Raw genomic sequence first — 19207 nt, forward strand, 5'->3', positions numbered from 1 at the left:
GTGTAAGATGTGATTGTTATTACCATGACGTTGTTCCGCTGTGACTGTTGTTTTGACATGTTTTTGTCTTTCAACTCTTTCTTGGACATTTAAGATGGGGAACAAGAAGGATTCCAAGAAGAATTCCCGCCACCTTGAATACAAAGACCAGACTACTGCTAAAGATAGCATGTGTAAGTCCATGTTTGAGAAATTGGTGTAATAAATATTAAACCCTATATACATTATATATTATCGAGATATATATTAAGAGATTTATGTAAAATGAATTTGTTTCCAAGCCTCAAGATGCTGGTTCTCATTTATTTGTGAAAGTTATGTTGAGTTGAAACTGAGAATACAATATAACATAATTTCCAAATTAAAATGCATGTCAACTTTCTCTCTTCTGTAGTGCCCAGCATAGTGGCACATGCTACCACGTCTGGACTCCCAGAGTATCTTCCCTCCACCTCTCAACAGGAGAAGCCTCGCAAACGTCCCCTTCTAATCAGGATGTTTTTCCGCAATCTCCATAGGCAGTGGCGATTTTAGCATGTAAATCTTGGTTGGGCAAAAAAAAAAGTGGGATGCATGCCAGCAAAGCCACTACACAACACAACACTAAACAATACATTAATTGCACTATAATGGTGACAAACGGTGCTCACAAACTGTTAGGGCCTACATAAAGCTGTCCCAACAGCAGTCCCAACATCTTACCACTGCTACACCTGGCTATCAGTGGAGCCTTGTCTAGCAGCAAAACTGATCATTCAGCCTCATTTACTGCCTTTTAAAAAAACATAGCTGATTTGGCTGACTTGCTTGAACAAATGTGGTTTCTAATGAAGATTCAGATGTACAAACTATGGCAAAAAGGGACGACAAGCAGATAAGAGGCCATCAGTAATTTAGATTAAGACAATGAGCGAGCTTGAACAGGAAAGTGCACGGTGGTCCTTAATGGGCAAATTTTGTCATCAAAGTCTGGCATTCTCTGGATTTATTTATGGTGGTTTCAAAACAACTGGGAACTCAGAAAAAAAACAAGGTTGAATCATGATGACGTCATTGATCTTCTGGTCGTTGCTCTAGAAAGAGGCCGGATTTACAATTCCGAGTTGGATGACCATTCAAAACATATTTTCCCAGTCGGAGCTTGTTTATTCACAACTTCCCAGTTGTCTTCAACTCACTGAAGTCAAGTTTTCGCAGTTCCGAGTTCACAGTTGTTTTGAGCACGGCCCAAATCATGCTTCATTGACAGCATGTGTCACGACTTCCGCCGAAGTCGGTTCCTCTCCTTGTTCGGGCGGCGTTCAGCGGTCGGCGTCGCCGGTCTTCTAGCCATCATCGATCCACTTTTCATTTTCCATTTGTTTTGTCTTGTCTTCCCACACACCTGGTTTCAATTCCCTCATTACATGTTGTGTATTTAACCCTCTGTTCCCCCCATGTCCTTGTCCGGAATTGTTTATTGTAAGTGCATGTATCCGGGAGGGAGACGAGTGGAAGACGGCATTCAGTACCACCTCAGGGCATTATGAGTACCTCGTCATGCTGTACGGGTTGATGAATGCTCCATCAGTCTTCCAAGCCTTTGTAGACAAGAATTTCAGGGACCTGCACGGGCAGGGTGTAGTGGTGTATATTGATGACATTCTGATATACTCCGCTACATGCGCCGAGCATGTGTCCCTGGTGCGCAGGGTGCTTGGACGATTGTTGGAGCATGACCTATACGTCAAGGCTGAGAAATGCCTGTTCTTCCAGCAGTCCGTCTCCTTCCTAGGGTACCACATTTCCACCTCGGGGGTGGAGATGGAGAGTGATCGCATTGCAGCCGTGCGTAATTGTCCGACTCCCACCACGGTAAAGGTGCAGCGGTTTCTTGGGTTTGCCAATTACTACCGGAGGTTTATCTGGAGTTTTGGTCAGGTAGCGGCTCCCATTACTTCACTGCTGAAGGGGGGTCTAGTGAGTTTGCAGTGGTCGGCTGAGGCGGACAGGGCTTTTGGTCACCTGAGGGCTCTGGAAAGGGTGAACACAAAACGGGTGTTCCCGTGCTGGCCCATCCGGATCCCTCTTTGGTTTTAGTGGAGGTGGACGCCTCCGAGGCTGGGATAGGAGCCGTGCTCTCTCAGCGCTCGGATACGCCACCGAAGCTCCGCCCCTGTGCCTTCTTCTCGAAGAAGCTCAGCCCAGCGGAGCGAAACTATGACGTGGGGGACCGGGAGCTGTTGGCTGTCGTAAAGGCTCTGAAGGCGTGAAGACATTGGCTTGAGGGGGCTAAACACCCTTTTCTCATCTGGACTGACCACCGCAATCTGGAGTACATCCGGGCAGCGAGGAGACTGAACCCTCGCCAGGCAAGGTGGGCCATGTTTTTCACCCGTTTTGTGTTCACCCTGTCCTACAGACCAGGCTCCCAGAACGTGAAGGCAGATGCATTGTCCCGGCTGTATGACACAGAGGAGCGGCCCATAGATCTCACCCCCATAATCCCAGTCTCCTGCCTGGTGGCGCCGGTAGTGTGGGAGCTGGACGTGGACATTGAGCAGGTGTTACATGCAGAGCCCGCTCCCGTCCAGTGTCCCGCTGGGCGTCTGTACGTCCCATCTGCTGTCCGTGACCGGTTGATCTATTGGGCCCACACGTCACCCTCCTCTGGTCAACCTGGGATCGGTCGGACAGTGCGCTGTTTGAGCGGGAGGTACTGGCTAAGGATGTGTGGGTTTATGTTTCCTCCTGCTCAATGTGCGCCCAGTGTAAGGCTCCTAGGCACCTGTCCAGAGGGAAGCTACACCCCTTACCCGTTCCACAACGGCCTTGGTCGCACCTGTCGTTGGATTTTCTTACCGATCTCCCCCTCACAGGGTAACACCGTGATCCTGGTCTTTGTGGATCGGTTCTCTACGTCCTGCCGTCTCCTCCCTCTGCCCTGTCTCCCTACGGCCCTACAGACTGCGGAGGCCTTGTTTACACACGTCTTCCGGCACTACGGGGTGCCTGAGGATATAGTGTCTGATCGAGGTCCCCAGTTCACGTCTGGAAGGCGTTCATGGAATGTCTGGGGGTCTCGATCAGCCTTAGATCACCCCGAGAGTAATGGGCAGGTGGAGAGAGTAAACCAGGATGTGGGCAGGTTTCTGCGGTCTTATTGCCAGGACCGGCCGGGGGAGTGGTCGGCGTTCGTGCCCTGGGCCGAGATGGCACAGAACTCGCTTCGCCACTCCTCCACTAACCTCTCTCCCTTCCAGTGCGTACTGGCGTACCAGCCGGTTCTGGCGCCTTGGCATCAGAGTCAGACCGAGGCTCCTGCGGAGGAGAGGTGCTGGGTTCCGGTGGAGGACATGTTGGACCCTTCAATGCTGCAGGAGTTCCACCATCTTCATCCGGATCGCCCTGCGCCTCACCTTCCGGGTCGTCCCCGAGGCTGGTGTCGGCGCGCTACTGGAGCCGCGCATCAAGGGGGGGGGGGTACTGTCACGACTTCCGCGGAAGTCGGTTCCTCTCCTTGTTCGGGCGGCGTTCGACGTCGCCGGTCTTCTAGCCACCATCAATCCACTTTTCATTTTCCATTTGTTTTGTCTTGTCTTCCCACACACCTGGTTTCAATACCCTCATTACATGTTGTGTATTTAACCCTCTGTTTTCCCTATGTCCTTGTCCGGAATTGTTTATTGTAAGTGCATGTGCATGTTTATCTGGTGTGCGACGGGTTTTGTACCCATTGATTGTTTGTTCTGGATGCCGATAGTTTCATGTATTAAACTGCTCCGTTATAACCCAGTTTTTGCTCTCCTGCGTCTGACTTCCCTGCTGCCAGTATGCACCCCTTACAGCATGGCCAATGTTGAATTTTTAATTTGGAAAAGGGCCGCTTAATCACAGATTTGGTACTACACAGCCACTCCACTGAATAGCAAGCTAGTGATTGCCTTGCAATGCTTGCAGTTAGCCACTGTCACTGATTCCATCCAAACCACTCATTGTTGAATTTGCGATTTCCAACTTGTGTAATGTTCATGTCCAATGGCCGATGAGCACCGATATGTTTTATCTTTAATTTATCTTCATATGACAAGGATTAAAAAGGATTTGCCAGTAGATCGTCAACTTGATTCATGATGATGACTGCTAGCTAAGATTTTGAAAGTATGATGTTGACATGATCAGTCCAATCAAAGCTACTGTACATATAATGTGATTTGACGTAATTTTATCTGTGGTCAATGACCTTGAGCCTTCTTGGATGGGCACTTGTAATGTAACTCTATGGCAGCACCCAAGGGGCTAGAATTTTCTAGCTCTACCCTTAGACTTGGCAGTGAGGTAGTGTCCCCATGAGTGACAGAACACTGAGTCAATCACGGCACAATGCTCCATATTTTCTGCTGGCTTGCCCCACCACCACAGAAAGCACTGAGCTAGGCAGAAACACCTGCATTTAGGAGCTGCTTTACTCAAGAAAACAAATAAGAGACCATGTTTGTATGCAGCTTTATTAACTCAATGATATATATTTTTTGACATTGTTGCAAACGGATGTGACACGTATTAATGCCAAAATAACAGGCAAAACAGGCAAGCCCCCAAAATGATAAAGATGTGGGGCTCAAAACAGATGGGCGTTTCCCCACAAATAAAATGAAATTGAATTTGTCACATGCGCTGAATAATCAAATCAAATCAGCCCTCGTAATAGGGGTAGAGGCAGAGAATTCCAGTGGAAAGAGGGGAAACTGGCCAGGCAGAGACAGCAAGGGCGGTTCGTTGCTCCAGCCTTTCTGTTCACTTTCACACCCCTGGGCCAGACTACACTTAATCATAGGACCTACTGAAGAGATGTGTCTTCAGTAAAGACTTAAAGGTTGAGACTGAGTCTGCGTCTCTCACATGGGTAGGCAGACTATTCCATAAAAATGGAGCTCTATAGGAGAAAGCCCTGCCTCCAGCTGTTTGCTTAGAAATTCTAGGAACAATTAGGAGGCCCGCGTCTTGTGACCGTAGCGTACGTGTAGGTATGTACGGCAGGACCAAATCGGAAAGATAGGTAGGAGCAAGCCCATGTAATGCTTTGTAGGTTAGCAGTAAAACCTTGAAATCAGCCCTTGCCTTAACAGGAAGCCAGTGTAGGGAGGCTAGCACTGGAGTAATATGATCAAATTTTTTGGTTCTAGTCAGGATTCTAGCAGCCGTATTTAGCACTAACTGAAGTTTATTTAGTGCTTTATCCGGGTAGCCGGAAAGTAGAGCATTGCAGTAGTCCAACCTAGAAGTAACAAAGGCATGGATACATTTTTCTGCGTAATTTTTGGACAGAAAGTTTCTGATTTTTGCAATGTTACGTAGATGGAAAAAAGCTGTCCTTGAAACAGTCTTGATATGTTCTTCAAAAGAGAGATCACGGTCCAGAGTAACGCCGAGGTCCTTCACAGTTTTATTTGAGACGACTGTACAACCATCCAGATTAATTGTCAGATTCAACAGAAGATCTCTTTGTTTCTTGGGACCTAGAACAAGCATCTCTGTTTTGTCCGAGTTTAAGAGTTGAAAGTTTGCAGCCATCCACTTCCTTATGTCTGAGACACAGGCTTCTAGCGAGGGCAATTTTGGGGCTTCACCATGTTTCATTGAAATGTACAGCTGTGTGTCATCCGCATAGCAGTGAAATTTAACAATATGTTTTGAAATGACATCCCCAAGAGGTAAAATATATAGTGAAAACAATAGTGGTCCTAAAACGGAACCTTGAGGAACACCGAAATTTACAGTTGATTTGTCAGAGGACAAACCATTCACAGAGACGAACTGATATCTTTCCGACAGATAAGACCTAAACCAGGCCAAAACTAGTCCATGTAGACCAATTTGGATTTCCAATCTCTCCAAAAGAATGTGGTGATCGATGGTATCAAAAGCAGCACTAAGATCTAGGAGCACGAGGACAGACGCAGAACCTCGGTCTGACGTCATTAAAAGGTCATTTACCACCTTCATAAGTGCAGTCTCAGTGCTATGGTGGGGTCTAAAACCAGACTGAAGCGTTTCGTGTACATTGTTTGTCTTCAGGAAGGCAGTGAATTGCTGCGCAACAGCTTTTTCAAAAATTTTTGAGAGGAATGGAAGATTCGATATAGGCCGATAGTTTTTTATAATTTCTGGGTCAAGATTTGGCTTTTTCAAGAGAGGCTTTATTACTGCCACTTTTAGTGAGTTTGGTACACATCCGGTGGATAGAGAGCCGTCCAGAGTATGACTGTGGCAGTGAGTAGGTCCAGAGACATGTTGGACAAAACCCACTGAGTCGATGATGGCTCCGAAAGCCTTTTGGAGTGGGTCTGTGGACTTTTCCATGTGAATATTAAAGTCACCAAAAATTTGAATATTATCTGCGATGACTACAAGGTCCGATAGGAATTCATGGAACTCAGTGAGGAACGCTGCATATGGCCCAGGAGGCTTGTAAACAGTAGCTATAAAAAAGTGATTGAGTAGATTTCATGACTAGAAGCTCAAAAGACGAAAACGTCGTTGTTGGTTTTTTTGGGGTAAATTTAAATTTGCTATCATAAATGTTAGCAACACCTCCGCCTTTGCGGGATGCACGGGGGATATGGTCACTAGTGTAACCAGGGGGTGAGGCCTCATTTAACACAGTAAATTCATCAGGCTTCAGTCATGTTTCAGTCAGGCCAATCACATCAAGATTATGATCAGTGATTAGTTCATTGACTATAACTGCCTTTGAAGTGAGGGATCTAACATTAAGTAGTCCTATTTTGAGATGTGAGGTATCACAATCTCTTTCAATAATGGCAGGGATGGAGGAGGTCTTTATACTAGTGAGATTGCTAAAGTGAACACCGCCATCTTTAATTTTGCCCAACCTAGATCGAGGCACAGACACGGTCTCAATGGGGATAGCTGAGCTGACTACACTGACTGTGCTAGTGGCAGACTCCACTAAGCTGTCAGGCTGGCTAACAGCCTGCTGCCTGGCCTGCACCCTATTTCATTGTGGAGCTAGAGGAGTTAGAGCCCTGTCTATGTTCGCAGATAAGATGAGAGCACCCCTCCAGCTAGGATGGAGTCCGTCACTCCTCAACAGGCCAGGCTTGGTCCTGTTTGTGGGTGAGTCCCAGAAAGAGGGCCAATTATCTACAAATTCTATCTTTTGGGAGGGGCAAAAAACAGTTTTCAACCAGCGATTGAGTTGTGAGACTCTGCTGTAGAGCTCATCACTCCCCCTAACTGGGAGGGGGCCAGAGACAATTAATCGATGCCGACACATCTTTCTAGCTGATTTACACGCTGAAGCTATGTTGCGCTTGGTGACCTCTGACTGTTTCATCCTAACATCGTTTGTGCCGACGTGGATAACAATATCTCTATACTCTACACTCGCCAGTTTTAGCTTTAGCCAGCACCGTCTTTAGATTAGCCTTAACGTCGGTAGCCCTGCCCCCTGGTAAACAGTGTATGATCGCTGGATGATTCGTTTTTAGTCTAATACTGCGGGTAATGGAGTCGCCAATGACTAGGGTTTTCAATTTGTCAGAGCTAATGGTGAGAGGCTTCGGCGTCTCAGACCCCACAACGGGAGGAGCAGAGACCAGAGAAGTTTCGGCCTCCGACTCGCTTAATGGGGAGAACCGGTTGAAAGTTTCTGCCGGCTGAATAAGCGACACCGGTTGAGCATTCCTACAGCGTTTCCCTCCAGAAGCCATGAGAAAGTTGTCCGGCTGCGGGGACCATGCGAGGGGGTTTATACTAACGTTACTATCTGTACTTACTGGTGGCACAGACGCTGTTTCATCCTTTCCTACACTGAAATTGCCCTTGCCTAACGATTGCGTCTGAAGCTGGGCTTGCAGCACAGCTATCCTCGCCGTAAGGCGATCGTTCTCCTGTATATTATAAGTACAACGACTGCAACTAGAAGGCATCATGTTAATGTTACTTAGCTTCAGCTGTTTGATGTCCTGACGAACCATGTCCAGATAAAACCTCCGGGGTGAAAAAGTTGAATGAAAAAAGTTGAGTGAGGGAAAAACTAAAAATATACAGTAATGAAAAAGTAAAAACCGTGAAGTAGTCAGGTAGCAAAGTAAGATCGGCAACAAAACGCACACGTGAAATGCTTACCGTGAAATGCTTACTTACAAGCCCGTAACCAACATTAGTGTGATTAATGGAACACACACACATAGCACTTCAGATATGTCCCACAACCAACATTCAACCATATATCAATGATTCACTGTAAAATAAATGTCCTGTAAAATAAACCACACTTAATTTACAACAAATAAAATAATAAATGATGCCGGACACTCAGTGAGAAGGGAATGAACTGGTTAAACTTCTCAACAGAAACACTCAAATTTAAATTTTCTGTGGATAGCCTGCATTTACATTTTCTGTGTGCTAGTGTGACCTTTGACCTGTAGATGGTAGTAAAGGTATACTTTTGCTGCAGATCCACTTCTACAGCACAAACCTTTCTGGACAAGTAGCCTACACATTTGTCCCTAGCATGTGTGTGTGTGTGTGTGTTTGAGGCAAAAAAAGACTGAATATTGCAGTATACTTTTATGATACAGATTCATTCCTCATTCTGTAGCACTGCACAGCTATAGTTTTTTCAAATGCCAAATGTACCTGCAGCATGTTACTGGCTAGGCTTATCTGAATGACTTGTGTTGTGAGAAGAGAACCAGAATTCAAACAAAAACTCCTGGATGTAATTTTATAATATTGTTAGATCTTTTAAGTAACATATGGTAGCATACACGTTTCACATGGTAGCAAATCAAGCCAGCTAGTTGTATGTTACAACGTTACATTATATTGCCTTGCCAATGTTTGTGTGAATCCTATTCTCGCCTACCTTCCACATCAACAAGCGACGCACGCGCATCTTTGCTCAGCTATCTCCTGTCCCTATCGGTTTCACTGGGAAGACTTCCGGTTGTGTGTCATGGCGGCATGGTAAAGCTTGCTCAAAGGGAAAAATAACCAACCCGTACTGTCTTTTTTAGACAGCGGTTTGGGGATTTATTACGGGCTTAACATAGCCACGAACGTCCACATTCGTATTGGGAATTGCAAGCACTCATTAGCGGTCTCCATCCGCTCGGCCATGGCGGCACATAAACCAGTGGAATGGGTTCAGGCCGTGATAAATAGATTCGACGAGCAGGTAATAAAGTGTTTATGAGTTGGAAGTGGGAGTAACGTTAGTTAGCAGCAACCAGTTCATCTTTTGTAGATGGCTTGTGTCTGTAGTTAACTTATTTCTGCAATTGCAAAGTGCATGCTATCCTGCTTTCTTGTTTTGTACAGTAGGTAGGTTGGTACTAGTATATAGACAAAGTAACGTTAATAAACGTTAAGACATTTTTTTTTCTGTGGTTTAGATTGTGTAACAAACGTGCAAGTTACTTTTAGTTAACAAGCTAACTAGTTAGCTACCCATGTAACTAACTAGCTAGCTAGCCAACTAAACATGCATTGTCATGTTACATAGATTTTGGGTGTCGGTATAGCTAGGACTGTTAATAGAGGTTGCACACAACGGCTAATATTGACTAATTCTGCCAGACAATTTGGGGTTAAAGATGTCACTACCAGCTAATTACTCATAAAGTTAGCTAACTAAACAAATGAGGTGTGACATTCACTGATTAAAATAAAATGAGTAAAATAAAGTACTCTAGCAGTGGCACCTTGCTACTAGTTTTATTAGGTTTGAGTCAGCTGAATGGACATATGCCTCCCTCCCTGTTATGTCACATGCAGTGAAAAAAAACGAAGAACACACGCTCCTTGCATGCTGTCAGCCAACAGTCATGTTACCGAATGTGGGTTTGCAACCTGGCCATGTTTCTACTCTGTGGTAAAGGCCTCAATACTAAGATAAAAAAGCATTATGGATCTGTACTAATTGGCAGACATACGTTTTTGTTCAATACCTACTTCTATAATTACTACATCCTTAAAGTAATATATTAGTACTGCGAGTTTCTTAATCAAACACAGATTTGAGTGTGCTTATGTGCTTGTGGTAACCAAAGCAGCTGTCTACAAGGCTCGCCCAACAACCACAGATTATTGGTGACATTGACAAGTCAAGCAACGGTGATTGTTTTAAGTAGATATTGCTAAATTCTGGCAAATAAAGGAACATTCCACCCTAAAACTACTTTTGGTAATTGTTTCATTAGGCCGTTGTTGACATAGTCCCAAAATGTTTTGCTTGTCAGCAATCAAGTTTTCAAGCTAGACTATATATACAAAAGTATGTGGCCACCCCTTTCAAATTAGCCATACCCGTTGCTGACAGGTGTATGGAATCGAGCACACAGCCATGCAATCTCCATAGACAGTCATTGGCAGTAGAATGGCCTTACTGAAGAGCTCAGTGATGTTCAACGTGGCACCGTCATAGGATGCCATCTTTACAACAAGTCAGTTTGTCAAATTTCTGCCCTGCTAGAGTTGCCCCGGTCAACTGTAAGTGCTGCTATTGTTTAGTGGAGATGTCTAGGAACAACAATGGCTCAGCCGCGAAGTGGTAGGGCACACAAGCTCAGAGAACGGGACCGCTGAATCGTGTAGTGCTTAAAAATTGTCTGTCCTCGGTTGCAACACTCATTACCAAGTTCCAAACTTCCTCTGGAAGCTACGTCAGCACAAGAACTGTTAGTTGGGAGCTTCATGAAATGGGTTTCCATGGCCGAGCAGCCGCTCACAAGTTAAGATCACAATGCAAAGCGTCGGCTGGAGTGGTGTAAAGCTCGCCGCCATTGGACTCTGGAGCCATAGAAGCGCATTCTCTGGGAGTGATGAAAAATGCTTCACCATTTGGCATTTCGACGGACGAATTTGGGTTTGGCAGATGCCAGGAGAACGCTACCTGCCCGAATGCATAGGGCCAACTGTAAAGTTTGGTGGAGGAGGAATAATGGTCTGGAGCTGTTTTTCATGGTTCGGGCTAGGCCCCTTAGTTACATTGAAGGGAAATCTTAACGCTACAGCATACATTCTAGACGATTCTGTGGTTCCAACTTTGTGGCAACAATTTGGGGAAGGCCCTATCCTGTTTCATCATGACAATGCCCCTGAGCACAAAGTGAGGTCCATACAGAAATGCTTTGTCGAGATCGGTATGGAAGAACTTGATTGGCCTGCACGGAGCCCTTAATTCAACCCCATCAAACACCTTTGGGATTAATTTGAACGCCGACTGCGAGCCAGGCCTAATCGCCCAACATCAGTGCCCGACCTCACTAATGCTCTTGTGGCTGAATGGAAGCAAGTCCCAGCAGCAATGTGAGAACATCTAGTGGAAAGCCTTCCCAGAAGAGTGGAGGCTGTTATAGCAGAAAAGGGGGGGGACCAACTCCCTATTAATGCCCATGATTTTGAAATGAGATGTTTGACAAGCAGGTGTCTACATGCATTTGGTCATGTAGTGTATGTAACTTTCAATATACAGCATATGCTAATGTACAGAACTGCTACAGTATCCCTTTAAGGGTGCCAAAGATTCCTCTAATGAACTTGAGATTTAAGCTGTGTGAATCATTGGGTCAGGTAGTCTAGCCAGTCCATCAATCATTTTTACACTGTCTGTTGTCCCTAACTGTTTCTCATCAGGAGTCGTTATCAGTCAACATGTATCATATTGTAAGGTTGTAAACTTTCCAACAAATCAGCTGGAGTATTCTATGTTGCTTGAGAGCTGGTATGTCTGTAGAGCAGCTCTGGGTTTCAATTTCATCCATTGGAAACTGGGCTTTGTCTGTTTTGGTCATCGAAGACCGCTGCCAAAGGGACTGAAACAGATGGTTCTGTTGGGATGGTTCTTGCAACCATGCTGCAGTGCAAGCAATGCTGCCAGAAATTCTTCACTTAAGACTAATTTGAGTGAAAGCTGTTGTACAAATAAACTTGAAAAGGGTTAGGCCTAGTTTAGGGCTACCAGAGTTTGCACTATGCAATGGTTTGGATTTAGCCTAAACTTGCTTTAAGTGCCATCGCGCACTGTCAACTGCCCTCAACTCCAGTACAACTTCAGGTATAAGACTGTCTCATACCTCCCTTTGTCTTTTTGAAAGGTGATATCAGCACTTTGTGTTCAGTTTGGGTAGGTTCTGGGCCTCTGGTTTCAGAGGCTACAGAGGGACTCTATCACAGAGGGGTATTGTACCCAGACTTAGCGGCTCTGCTCGGTTTATTACAGTTTGATGAAAATATAATAAGGGATTAAAACCACCTTGTGTTAAGACCATTTAGAGGCCTCTAAGTCAGGGGTGCTCGAGTACTATTTGAGAAGGTCTGGACACACACATTTCCAAGGTGTCAAAGGTCCGGATGGATAATATAATTTATTGGCGTAGTAACAAACCCCCACCTCACAACCCGAAACTGTTCACACCCCTCTTAATGGTGTTGAGAGAATGTTTCAGTTTGAAAGTCAATTTCCCACAATTCTACACATTTTGCATGGGGCAGAGATTTTTGCTGCTGTTTTTAAAGCTAATTTCCTGGAATTCTATGCATTCTTCCATGTCTTGCGTGTTTATATGATACCAGGGGTTGAAGCCTGACCAAGTAAAGAAAATACAATAAATATACAGTGCAGCCTTATCATAAATGGATTAAATAAAACATTTTCCTTAGCAATCTACACACAATATCCCATAATGACAAAGCGAAAAGTAAAATTTTTTTTTTTTTAACAAATGTATTAAAAAAAAAAAAAACGGATACCTTAAGTATTCAGGCACTTTGCTATGAGACTCGAAATTGAGCGCAGGTGCATCCCTTTTTTCATTGAGTATCCTTGATTTTTCTACAACTTGATTGGAGTCCACCTGTCGTACATTCAATTGATTGGGCATGATTTGGAAAGGCACACATCTGTCTATATAAAGTCCCACAGTTGACAGTGCATGTCAGAGCAAAAACCAAGCATTGAGGTCGAAGGAACTGTCCGTAGAGCTCCGAGACAGGATTGTGTCAAGGCACAGATCTGGGGGAAGGGTACCAAAAAATGTCTGCAGCATTGAAGGTCCCCAAGAACACAGTGGCCTCCATCATTCTTAAATGGAAGAAGTTTGGAACCACCAAGACAATTCCTATATCTGGCTGCCCGGCCAACTGAGACATTGGCGGAGAAGGGCCTTGGTCCGGTAGGTGACCAAGAACCCGATGGTCACTTTGACAGAGCTCCAGAGTTTCTCTGTGGAGATGGGAGAACCTTCCAGAAGGACAACCGTCTCTGCAGCACTCCACCAATCAGGCCTTTATGGTGGAGTGGCCAGACGGAAGCCACTCCTCAGTAAAAGGTACATGACAACGCGCTTGGAGTTTGCAAAAGGCACCTAAAGACTCTGACCGTGAGAAACAAGATTCTCTGGTCTGATGAAACCAAGATTGAACTCTTCGGCCTGAATGCAAAGTGTCACATCTGGAGGAAACCTGGCACCATCCCTAAGGTGAAGCATGGTGGTGGTGGCAGCATCATGGTGTGGTGATGTTTTTCAGCTGCGGGGACTGGGAGACTAGTCAGGATCGACAGAAAGATGACTGGAGCAAAGTACAGAGCGATCCTTGATGAAAACCTGCTCCAGAGTGCTCAGGACCTCAGACTGGGGCAATGGTTCACCTTCCAACAGGACAATGACCATAAGCACACAGCCAAGACAATGCAGGAGTGGCTTCGGGACAAGTCTCTGAATGTCCTTGAGTGGCCCAGCCAGAGCCCGGACTTGAACCAAATCAAAAATCTCTGGAATGACCTGAAAATATCTGTGAAGCCAAGCTCCCCATCCAACCTGACAGAGCTTGAGAGGCTTTGCAGAGAAGAATGGGAGAAACTCCCCAAATACAGGTGTGCCATGCTTGTAGCGTCATACCCAAGAACACTCGAGGCTGTAGTTGCTGCCAAAAGTGCTTCAACAAAGTACTGAGGAAAGGGTCTGAATACTTTTGTAAATGTGATATTTCCGTTTAAAAATAAACATAAATTAGCATAAGGTAAAACTTTTTATTATGCTGTATTGTGTGTAGATTGAGGGGGGAAAAAAACAATTACAGCCTTTTTCTAAAATTGATGTAACAAAATGTGGAGGAAGTCAAGGGTCTGAATACACACTATATGTATTTTGACCTCGTTCTGGGTCTGTACCCGGTCCGCCAGTTGATGATGGGGGCTGTAAGTCATAGCATTGTATGTGTTGGCTTTATGAGGGGAAGTACATGCTCAGAATCAGATTTTCTCTGTGAACCTTGCTTATTTTGTCCGGAAACAATGAAAGGGTTGTGAACATTGAACAGTAAGTCTAAATCACAGTTGTATGCAACTTCAGATTCCTAAGTTGTCTTGGTTGTTATACATGTCAAAAAGCTCACCCGGGTAGGTTGGCGGATGCCAATGTGATGAACTAGATTAACGAGAAAGAAGTACCTCAACCTAGTAGTATTTGTCCTCACAGCCCAGAATTGCCATATTTCCTATCACGAACTCTGATACCTCCCGCGCCTCAACCTGTTGCTTTGACCTGTTTATTTATTTATTTGTATTTTGTTCTTAAGTGTTTGTCAACACCTTCTGCTAGCCAGCTAGCTAGCTCGGTTGCAATTTAGCCCGCTTCGCTTGGAATAGCGAACAAACATTTCCAGTGCTTTAGAAGCTGAGTGTATTACGCTCTTGTCCGGGGCAATGTTGACAATCCGGAGTTCCATTGCGGCAATTGTTTGCTAGCGAGGATTACAGGAATGAAGTTGCTATTCTAAGCAAGCAAATCAAGGGAGGGACTGTGAGATGTTCTGAGCAGATTGACATAAGGAATAGCTTTCCTGCACTGGTTCCTCCTCTCTTGATCTGACAGGGCACTCCCTGCTGTGGGATGTCTGGACCTATCTCCGGTAACCAAAGGCGTACGTTATCCTGCTTCTCGTGGGCCCTTGAAAGGTTCAAAGAATTGTGTAAGGGGTAGGAATGGGCGGATTTCTCCATTCCCTTCTCCGGCCGTTGTATTGGGAACTTCAATGGCGAGATGTCTCAGTCCTTGGAGCAAAAACTTTGCTATCCAGGAGCATAAGTACTGGACATCAATAAGCTGCTCCCAAACATTTTAAATCCAGCATCAGGAAATTGAGTCTCATAGTTAATGTGGGATTCAATGACATTGTGAAGGGCAGCTCAGAACAGCTTTTAAAGAACTGATTGGGTCAGCAAGCACCCTTTTAATATCTGGCCCTCTGCCCTCCCTAAATCATGGCTTTGAACGTTTCAGCAGACTTTTAGCCCTCCATAACTCACTATGAGACTTGCAGCTCTGGGTATAAATTTTTTTGGACAATTTTGATTACCTTCTGGAAGCAAAGCAAATTTTATAAGGAGGATGGGATCCACCCAAATCATTTGGATTCCTGGATCCTCAGCATTATAAGACAGCATGGAGACAATTTCTTATCATTGACCCAAGCACAGCTCAGTTAATCCCTAACATTGAGATGTCATAATGGTTCAACAAATGTACATTATCCCAGGGGTGTTGGAAGACCCAATGTAAGTAACCTAATTGATTTCCCTCTTACTGCCCTAAATGCCTCTGCAGATCCCACCGCTATTGTATGCAGTAATCACGTGTCTATGAACCAGTTATACTGAGGCGGTGTACCCTAGTAGGAAGTCCACTGTGTGCAGCTCACCCTGCACTAATATAAATAACATGAGCATGTTTACTTCTGCAAAGCTAGCCAGTGAAGCAATGAAAACAATCAAGCATCCCAGAAAGGTGCTAAAAGTAGCCAACGTTAACACATTTTGCTTCAGAAACAAGGTTCATGAAATCAATAATTTGCTAATAACAGATGACAATCTCTGAAACTCACTTAGATAATGCCTTTAATACGATTTATAGTAACACTGTTAACAAGGCATGTCCTATAGGCTGTAGTTTTGTCGCACCTGAATTACTAAATAGAGCCATAGCAACATGGAACTCTAATCCACATCAGTTAACTGATGCAAGCAGTCGAATCGGATAAAATAAATACAGCTATAAATGCACCTTATGGAACAGCGGGAATGTGAAGAGGCTCATACAGGTACAGACACGCACACGGGCGCTAGCACACACTCTACACACGTACATTGTAATATTATTGTGTAATGGTATCATACATTTTGTGTTGTGGACAACAATTGGTAAGACAGACAAACATTGTTTTATTATATGGTGTCCCTTCCATGAATGGATTGATGGTATTCTAAGAGAAAGGCCCTTGTATTCGCATGAAGATCATTGAGTCAAATGTTTTATGTTACACAAATTATACATAATTCATCTTAATGTGAATGTTCTAAACTTCCCATCGAGGGACAATAACAGTTCTATTTTCATGAAAAATAGGCCTCACTTTAATTACAGTTCTTCTTGTGGCCCTGTCCTCTCATCCAATGTTCCTCTCCTTTCCCCTGTTTACCCCGATCATGTAATCCGCACACAGTGCATTGGTGTGTACGTATACAATGTTAATCAGCTATGCCAAAGTGCAGATAAGGGAAGAGATGGCTCCGTGACCTTTTACAAATCCAATCCCGGCTTGTGAAACAAAGTGTTTACTGTCTGTAGTCCCGGACGGACCGGAGCTGAACTGGATGTGAAAGATATGAAGCAGGGATGGTTCTGTGTGGACAGTGTGCACTCCAGTTCAGACTCCTAATTATTTTCTTACCCTCTGTCTTGGCACTTTAATTCCCAGGCCCAGGTTTCTCCCTGAGGGGCCCCAGTGGTAGAGTGGATCCTGATAGTAAGCAGTCATAGGTCTGCTGCTTAAAGCTCATTAACACTCCAGGCCTGATGTGCTCTGCATACGCACTTGCCAGCCACACCTCCAGGCAAGCTTAATGGGGCTCCTCCTGCCCACAAGGTCTGGCCCAGCTGTGGATGTAATGTCTGTGTTCACACAGATGTAGCCTGCAGGTGTACAGCTGTGGGTGTACACCAGAGTTGTGGCAGGGCGAGGTTCTTGATAGCACAGGGCTTCATTGTTCTGACTGCAGGATGACTGTTCCTTGCCCTTCGCCAGGTGTCGTAGGCGTCTTCATAGCATGAGCGGTGTGTCATAACACTTCTTGTGTGAAAAATATTTAATGAAGATATTTCTAGTGTGGATAGGTCTGGTGTGGATGTGTAGACATATGTAAACACAGGATAAGAAGGTGAAACCATGGCTTCATGTAATTCTATTAGGCTTGCTCAAACCTGCTGCATATAGTGCATTTGGAAAGTATTCAGATCCCTTGACTTTTTCCACGTTTTGTTACAAATTATTTTTAGAATAAGGCGGTAAAGTATCATTAATTTACACACAATACCCCATAATGACGAAGTGAAAACAGGTTTTTCGATTTTTTGCAAATGTTTTAAAACGTACTTTTAACCCCTTTTTTTTTGCCCTTAATTTCGTGATATCCAATTGGTAGTTAGTCTTGTCCCGTAGTTGCAACTCCCGTGCGTACTCGGCAGAGGCAAAGGTCGAGAGCCATGCATCCTCCGAAACACGACCCTCGCCAAGCTGCACTGCTACTTGACACACTGCTCGCTTCACCCAGAAGCCAGCCGCACCAAGATGTGGGTGGAAACACCGTACAACTGGTGACCGAAGCCAGTGTGCATGCACCCGGCCGCCACAAGGAGTTACTAGAGCGCGATGGGACAAGGACATCCCAGCCGGCCAAACCCTCCGCTAACCCGGACGACTTGGGCCAATTGTGCACCGCCTCATAGGTCTCCCGGTCGCTGCCGGCTGCAACACAGCCGGGGACCAAACCCGGATCTGTAGTGACGCCTCTAGCGCTGCGATACAGTGCCTTACACTGCAGACGCTACTCGGGAGGCCGATTAGAAATACCTTATTTACATAAGTATTCTGACCCTTTGCTATGAGCCTCGGAATTGAACTCCGGTGCATCTTGTTTCCATTGATCATCCTTGATGTGTCTACAACTTGATTGGAGTCCAGCTGTGTAAATTCAATTGATTGGACATGATTTGGAAAGGCACACATCTGTCTATATAAAGTCCCACAGTTGACAGTGCATGTCAGAGCAAAAACCAAGCATTGAGGTCGAAGGAATTGTCCGTAGAGCTCTGAGACAGGATTGTGTCGAGGCACAGATCTTGGGAAGGGTACCAAAAAATGTATTCAGCATTGAAGATCCCCAAGAACACAGTGGCTTCCATCATTCTTAAATGGAATAAGTTTGGAACAACCAAGACTCTTCCTAGAACTGGTCGCCTGGCCAAACTGAGCAATCGGTGGAGAAGGGCCTTGGTCAGGGAGGTGACCAAGAACCTGATGGTCTCTCTGACAGAGCTCCAGAGTTCCTCTGTGGAGATGGTTGTCCTTCTGGAAGTTTCTCCCATCTTTGCAGCACTCCACCAATCATGCCTTTATGGTAGAGTGGCCAGACGGAAGCCACTCCCCAGTAAAAGGCACATGACAGCCCGCTTGGAGTTTGCAAAAGGCACCTAAAGGACCCTCAGGCCATGAAACAAGATTCTCTGGTTTGATGAAACCCTGATTGACCTATTTGGCCTGAATGCCAAGCATCACATCTGGGGGAAACCTGGCACCATCCCTACGGTGAAGCATGGTGGTGGCAGCATCCTGCTGTGGGGATATTTTTCAGGGACTGGGAAACTAGTCAGGATCGAGAGAAAGATGAATGGCGCAAAGTACAGCGAGATCCTTGATGACAACCTGCTCCAGAGCGCTCAGGACATCAGACTGGGGGCGAAGGTTCACCTTCCAACAGGACAGCGACCCTAAGCACACAGCCAAGACAATGCAGGAGTGGCTTCAATACAAGTCTCTGAATTTCCTTGAGTGGCCCAGCCAGAGCCTGGACTTGAACCTGATCAAACATCTCTAGAGAGACCTGGAAATATTTGTGCAGCGACGCGCTCCATCCAACCTGACAGAGCTTGAAAGGATCCGCAGAGAAGAATGGGAGAAACTCCCCAAATACAGGTGTGCCATGCTTTTAGCGTCATACCCAAGAAGACTTGAGGCTGTAATCGCTTCCAAAGTTGCTTCAACAAAGTACTGAGGAAAGGGTCTGAATACTTATGTAAATAGTAATTTCCGTTCGTAATAAAAGAAAATTGCAAACATTTCTAAAAACCTGTAGATT

General features: G+C 45.2%; 1 protein-coding gene across 2 annotated transcripts in view; it reads left to right on the forward strand.

Moving 5' to 3' along the window:
• The first annotated feature begins 8931 nt into the window (after positions 1–8931).
• LOC106613084 (neurofibromin-like) overlaps positions 8932–19207 on the forward strand; it is a 100883-nt gene continuing 90607 nt past the window's right edge. For both annotated transcript variants that reach the window (XM_014214992.3, XM_014214993.3), the window contains exon 1: positions 8932–9190. In XM_014214992.3, the coding sequence (XP_014070467.1) occupies positions 9131–9190 (60 nt within the window). In that variant the 5' untranslated portion in view covers positions 8932–9130. The remainder of the gene's footprint in view (positions 9191–19207) is intronic.

This window comes from Salmo salar, chromosome 09 (assembly GCF_965601325.2).
Source record: "Salmo salar chromosome 09, fSalSal1, whole genome shotgun sequence".
Classification (NCBI taxonomy): Eukaryota; Metazoa; Chordata; class Actinopteri; order Salmoniformes; family Salmonidae; genus Salmo; species Salmo salar.